This window comes from Silene latifolia, chromosome 1 (assembly GCF_048544455.1).
Source record: "Silene latifolia isolate original U9 population chromosome 1, ASM4854445v1, whole genome shotgun sequence".
Classification (NCBI taxonomy): domain Eukaryota; kingdom Viridiplantae; phylum Streptophyta; class Magnoliopsida; order Caryophyllales; family Caryophyllaceae; genus Silene; species Silene latifolia.
The window spans coordinates 183,046,932-183,053,637 of NC_133526.1; the positions used below are offsets into that span (position 1 = coordinate 183,046,932).

Genomic DNA, 6,706 nt, shown 5'->3' on the forward strand with positions numbered 1-6,706 from the left:
AGTTTTATTACGTCAAAATCAAATTTTTCTGAGCTTATATATAATTTTTTTGAGTTATAATATACTTTTTTGATATTAATGTTGAAGTAAGTGAACTCAAAAACTTTATAATAAAACTCAAATATTTTAAATTAAAACTCAAAAACTTTTTCTTAATGCTCAAATATAATCCACTTATAGAATGAAAGAGCAATAGCGTTTTTACATTAGGGAGTGCATTCTTAAAAATTACTTCTACATTTTCCTTTTCTTGCTCGATGGTGATAGTAGTTTTATAATTAATGAAATTTCTTAATTAGTTTACATAATATTGTTAGGTTAGAAATGGGATAGTCATATCAGATTGTTCAATTTCGTCGTTATTCTGAATCCGAAATTAGAATTGTCTACATAGGTATTAAAAACCTGTTTTTGTCAATTTAAAATCTAAAGCAACAAATTCATTTATCAATATCCCCATGGAGAACAAATACAATAAGTCGTAAATTAATTCCTTTATAACAAAAGAATTAAATTTCATTTCGAAGTAAACAATTACCACCACAGGGAAGCTGTATATCAGATTAACGCCGCCACCAGAATCCTCAGTCACTGTACGCTTGATACCTCAGGTGTTCTTCATCACGAGCGGAGAAACGGGCATTGCCCACCTCGGGATGCACCGTGTTCCTAAATCTGGGTCTTACTCGCTAACTTGAGTAATTTGGTCTTTACTCTTGCCTTTCTTTCCTCTGTTCTTTTCTTGCATCTTCTTTCTCTTGGCTTCGGCAGTAATCCATGTATAATCAGAAGGGATTGCAAAAGGGTCTTGACTAATAGCGTCTATTTTGCTGCTAGAGCTCTCGCTCGAGGAGCTAGTGTGGTGGTTCGACCCTTTCATCCACCGGAACCAGGATGAGCTTGAAGACTGGGGCACTGCTGCATTCTCGTTACCGTAAGCACCGGGGCTAGAAGGTGGGGTCGAAAATTCCTCCAAGGGTGGCAACTCCTCGAATTTAGTGAATGTAACCAATACTCTGATTGTGGGAATGACAGGAATAGCAACCTGAAAAATTTACAGTAAAAACAGTTGGGAGTTAGCTGAGATAGTAAGCATCAAGTTGGAGATGTTGGAGGCATGATATTAAACAAAGGCCACGACACCAAAATGTGGCCGGTTTTATATAGGGTTTCGAACTCACCGCAAAATAACCGATATTTAATACTATGGTTGGACGATGGAACGAGGGGTGATAAAATGAAAATAGAGCAAAGATCCTGTACATATAGAATAAGAGAAGCGCAGACGAGTTACTTAGACCTATTAGGTTATGAATAATGGTTATGAACTTATAGCAAAGGCGTTATTGACCTTATTTCGCAAGTTTAGCCCAAAGTCAATACCGTATACGCGAACAATACCAGAATTTAATACGGAGTACTAATGTACTATGGTTGGAGGAGGGTATACAAGGACTGGTAAAATGGAAGTAACTATCTTTTTTCCTTTGAGGATAAAAATGGAAGTAACGGTCAAAGACCCTGTAAATATAAACCAAAGGAAGGCCAAACGAGCTATTTAGGTCTACATAGTTTGAGAAGAGAGACAAGAGTTGCAGCAAAAATGCAGTCAAAAACAGGAACCTGCTAAATAAGGGTCATATTGGAAATGACAAAATTATCCCTCGTAATCCAAATCACTTTAATTGAGGATTCTAGTCAACCAAGAAGAATGGAACTAAGAAAAATAAAATAAAATAACGGGATTGCTAGACTCAAAAGAAAAGTTTGATGCTTGGGAAGGAGTCAGCTAAACGAGATGGGGAGAAAAGATAGTGCTCAATGATTAGTTTTATCATCAAACAACAAATTATGAAAAAAACTTGCCATATCTAAACTTCCTATGTTCCCCAACGTTCTCCAAAACTAAATCGTTTTTGATTACTTAATAACAGAGATTTTCTATAATGAAAAAATTATATGAGAATAAAAAGAGTTCAAGAGACTCATAGGGTGTGTTTGGATTGAAAGATTTGGAGGGAAAGGAAAAGGAGGGAGACTAGGGGATTTAAAACCCTATGTTTGGATAGCAAATGAGGGCGGAGGGAAATGGAGGGGGAGGGATTTGGAGGGATTCAATTTTCCTCCTCCAAGCCTAATCAAAATCTCTCCACAATAGGCAAAATTTGGAGGGAAATTGTATCCAAACACCCACTCCCCATTCCCCCTCCCCTTCCCTTCTCTCACTTTCCCTTCCCTCCTTCCCCCTCCCCTCTTTTTCCCTCCACTTTTGCTATGTGGATTGAGGGATTTGGAGGAAAAAGGAGGGGAGGGAATTGAAAGGATGAGAAATCCATTGTTTGGTTAGCAAAATGAAGATAGAGGGATTTGGAGGGAAGGGAAAATGGATCCCTCCATTTCCCTCCTACAAGGCAAATTATTTTCCCACCAACATAAGCAAGATTTGGAGGGAAAAACACCTTCTCCATTCTCCCTCCCCACCCCTCCCCTTCTTTTCTCTTCCCTCCTTCCCTCTCCCCTCCCTTTCCCTCCTTTTTTTCTATCCAAACAAAGCCTTAGACTCTTAGTTGCTTCCCATAATCTTAAGCAGGTAGACACACAGAGCATTTGATAGAAGAGTTAACAAAAGCTAAAATCAAATAAAAATTTAGTTTGCCGCTACATAAGACCTATGCTCCCCATAAACTACCTTAATTCCACGCAACCAATGAGCATAAACCAAAGCAAATGGCTCATAGCGTTGTTTCGGAGGACAAAAGCAAACACCACCTCTTGCAAATCTAACACTTCGACCACTCAATCATAGAAAAAGAAAGAAACTTCACTTAAGGGATGATCCTAGGCTGAATAGTTACCCTTGCTACTTTTAGCTACACATGTCAAGAGTCATTCAAATTCCGGTCAGTAAGTCCAAAATATCACTTTATGGTAGTCTCTCAGGGACGATTCTGCTAATATATCCCATAAGACCACAACATACGAGTAGCCAAGAATGGGAAGTTTGAACATGGTCCATAGGATGCCACGACCAACTGTCTCACAAGTTGCAGGAGGATAAACTAGTACAGCATCATTAACGCCAAGGTACACCTTAAATTGATACATTCCAATGTGCATTACAACTTGCCACCACTAGATTCAAAGAAAAACCTATAGCAGGCATCATCCTTAGCCTTGAAGTCATCAACCAAGAAGGCAGTGAATTTTCTTTCAGTAGTCCTAGATGTTTCACTTAACATCCCATCTTTCTTTGAATGGAATCGCCAGAAGGTATGTCATGGTTGCAACTTGCAAGCCAGGCCTCGGGCACATTAGAGGCCTTTATAGCAAATATTTGAAAGGCTTAGGGTGAGGAATGCGTGTAAAGACCAAAAAGACGTTCAAGAACACAGATTAGATTGCATCACATGCAACTATAGTGCTCTATGAAAGAATAGTAAATCGATTTCTCCAAGGGATCATTTTTGCATACTCACAAAAAGGAAAAGGTATAAATGAACTGCAAGGGATCAGCAATAAACCATCTTAAAACCTATCTTAAAGAATACCAATGCAGTGTAACTGGACTTCTTAACAATAATCTACACTATCTTAATTTCCAGGAAGCAGGGTCCCCCTTCTTTCCAACCTCTCGGTAAGATCAAAGAAATTCTCACAGTGACATCCTTCAATCTAATGCACAAGCCCCAGATGAACACTGATATAGAACACTCTATAAAGTTCAAACTCTTTAGTTGTAGAATGACGACCAGTTCCAAATAAATAATCAATCAGAAAGATAATCAATCAGAAATGTATGCATGTATATCAAAAGGTAAATTCAGTCTACAGTCTCCATAAAAGAAAGCCCTTATTAAGTGATCACTTGAAGCAGATTTTAAGTACATATATGAAAGAAGCAAATATAATAAATCAGTAACCATTAAGCAAAAGCAACTCAAAAATAACGTGGCTAAGGAAAAAAAAAAAAGAAGGAAAAGAAAAAAAAAAGATAATGAAATGCACAAACCTTCACAGGGAATGTCCCCATTGGAAGTTTTGTTGTAAGAAGCTCTCTTAAACGCCGAATTGCTTTCACCTTGTTGGCCATGATGTCAAGCAATGGTAGGAGCTCCTCGGTGCGAAGGGGGAAACTAGGAGACAGCCAAAGAATAGGCCTCAATCCCTTTTTATATTCACTCTCATGGCTCCCATCCTTGGACCGGCTTCCACCCTCAGTCGTAGATGTTTTCTTATCCTTCCCTCTATGTGGCTCATGCCCCCTTACAACATCCACGGAATGCCTTGCAGGTCTAACTGGACTTCTAGAAGGGGAATTATCAACATCATCCCTTTTCCCATACGCAGAACTGGAACTTCTAAGAGGACCTTGTTTCTTTTGATCTTCATGCTTTTGGTCCCGCTTCCTCCAGCCAGTAAACCACCCTTTCTTTTCATTTTTGCTTTCAAGGCTGCATCCATCCACACCTTCAATAGGCACCTCTCTAGCCACATCACAACTATGTCGATGCCCAATAACATCACCGCCAGCCCCATTCACTTCGTCATTTGAGTCCAACTTGAGTGCAACTTCAAGTTGCTTTCTTTCCTCCTCCGTTAAAATCTCGCTTAGTTCATCATTGTCCATCTCATTTCCATTGCAGGAGTTTAAGAACTCATCATCAGTCATAGCCCCAGGGACCTTCCTCGATTTAATGCTAACAACTACATTGTGCATCTCATACACCTTCGCTTTCCACTGACCAACCATCTCTGTTTTCTCATGGCGTCGCCATGTAAGTTGAGGCAAAAGAACAGCTTCAGTCACATCAATCCCTGGCCTAAATATATTAGTCTTTGACATGTCAGCAACTTCTTGCTGCACCTCGGCTTCAGAAGCCTTAGAACCAGCCCCATCAAGTGCATTTGTAATCTCCTTGTCCTTGTGTGAGACTACACACAACGATCCAGGTGCCAGCTTTCCATCCTCAGACCCATCTCCAAGGAATAGAATGCTCTGATCAGAACGTTGAAGCCGAAAACCATCAAATCCAGCCAAGGTCATGTCCGCCCTCAAGCTTGCGCCTCTCTTCCATATCTTGTAGGTATCTGAGGGGGCTATCCTAGAAATGAAAGGAATCATAGAACTCTCAAAGTGAAATGTAATCTCCATATAAAAGTCCCTCATCCTCCGCATAGCCGCAACCAACCGAGGCAACCTCCTACACCACTTAGCCCAAGCCAAGGGCTGGTAATGCCGAACAATAATCTTTGCAATAGCCTCCTGTTTACTACAAATTGCCTCTTGCAATGCACTCCATCCCTGCTCATTTTGAAGACTCCAATCAGCACCAGCAATCATTAACATTTCCGAAGCAATCTCATCACCAAGTTTAACAGCAAGGTGAAGAGGTGTATCCCGATTAGGCACATTATCTCGTCTATCAATCACTGCAGAGATGGCTTCAGCATTCTCTTCCTCAGCTAGTGACGCTGCCTCAGTACGAATTTCCGCAGGATCAGCAAGGCGGGGCAGACTAGCAATTATTTTCCTGAGGGAAGCATAATCTTTTGTGGCAATCGCTTTATGAACCGGACAATGCCCATATTTGGACACGTCGATTGCCCCCGCCATCTATATTCCCGTAAATCCAACCTTAAATCCTTAATTCTTCACCAAACCCTAAATCACTACTTCAATCTTCTTAAATTACCCAACAAAAACACCATAACAATCAATCTCACCCCAATCAAATCCAATTCCATAAACTCACAACCACATTGAAGAAATTCACTCAAAATTCATCAAAACCCATGATACAAACTGCAAATATAACATGAATTTTTAGTACAAACTACTCAAATTCAAGATTCAAGATTGTTCGTTAAAGGGGTTAACTTGAATCAATTTTCCTAAAGAGGAAACCCAATAACACAAATAACCTAAATATTCAAAATCTAAGCAATCACAATGAAGAAAAGAATTCCCAAAAATGAAATCAAATAAAGATTCTAACTTTATAACAAAGAATAATAAAAACAATGATTTCACATCAAAAGATCTCACCTTTGTCATGATTTGGGCAAAAAGATTGAAACTTTGATGAAACCCCACCACACTTTTTGCACCGATAGTTGTTGGGTTGAAGTCTTGAAGATAAGACAGCAACAAAGTTAGTTTTTGTGCAATAAAATCACTTAGATCAGACAGAAAACACAACTTACATGCATGTGAAAAAAAAAAAAAAGGTATAATTGAAAAAAAAATGGGGAGAATCAAAGAATGGTATATAGGAGGGTAATGATTATTTTGTGATGAACTAAAGTCTAGAAGTAGTAAGGTTGGATTAGATGGGAATATTGTGAAAATTGGGAATTGAGAGTTTGAGCGTTTTGTGTTTTGCCGTACTATCAAGAGTCGAGTAGTAAAAAGTTTGGGGGGAGTAACATGAGGACAAAGATTTACTCACTTTGTCCTTTGTCTGGATCAGATTTTTACGTTTCTGTTTTCGGTATGTTTTTACTTTATTATGCTAGTAAAAAGTTCTTAGAAAAAGTGTGTATATGCGAGTCTATTGAAGAAATAAAAAGGAAAGTTAGGGATTATTGTATATGTAATGTGGAGTATTGTAGACTAATTGTATACGTAATGCGGAGTATTGTAGACTATATGTAAAAGGTAAATGTAAAAAAATAATACACATGGATCATGGATGAAGGGATATTC

The 6,706-nt window shown here is 38.8% G+C and overlaps 1 protein-coding gene across 1 annotated transcript; it reads right to left on the reverse strand.

The window, feature by feature from the left end:
* Positions 1-341: 341 nt before the first annotated feature.
* LOC141613080 (uncharacterized) lies at positions 342-6,429 on the reverse strand. The gene is made up of 3 exons (XM_074431816.1): positions 6,047-6,429; positions 4,010-5,803; positions 342-1,045 (listed from the first exon to the last, which is right to left on the reverse strand). The coding sequence occupies exons 2-3, from the start codon at positions 5,612-5,614 to the stop codon at positions 683-685; spliced, it is 1,968 nt and encodes a 655-aa protein (XP_074287917.1). The 5' UTR covers positions 5,615-5,803; positions 6,047-6,429; the 3' UTR covers positions 342-682.
* Positions 6,430-6,706: the final 277 nt, after the last annotated feature.

Excerpts from the sequence above, each read along its gene's own strand:
- LOC141613080 (XM_074431816.1), bottom strand. The coding sequence starts at position 5,614 with ATGGCGGGGGCAATCGACGTGTCCAAATATGGGCATTGTCCGGTTCAT. Across the intron at positions 1,046-4,009 it reads TGGGGACATTCCCTGTGAAG|GTTGCTATTCCTGTCATTCC; the intron begins GTTTGTGCATTT and ends TAAATTTTTCAG.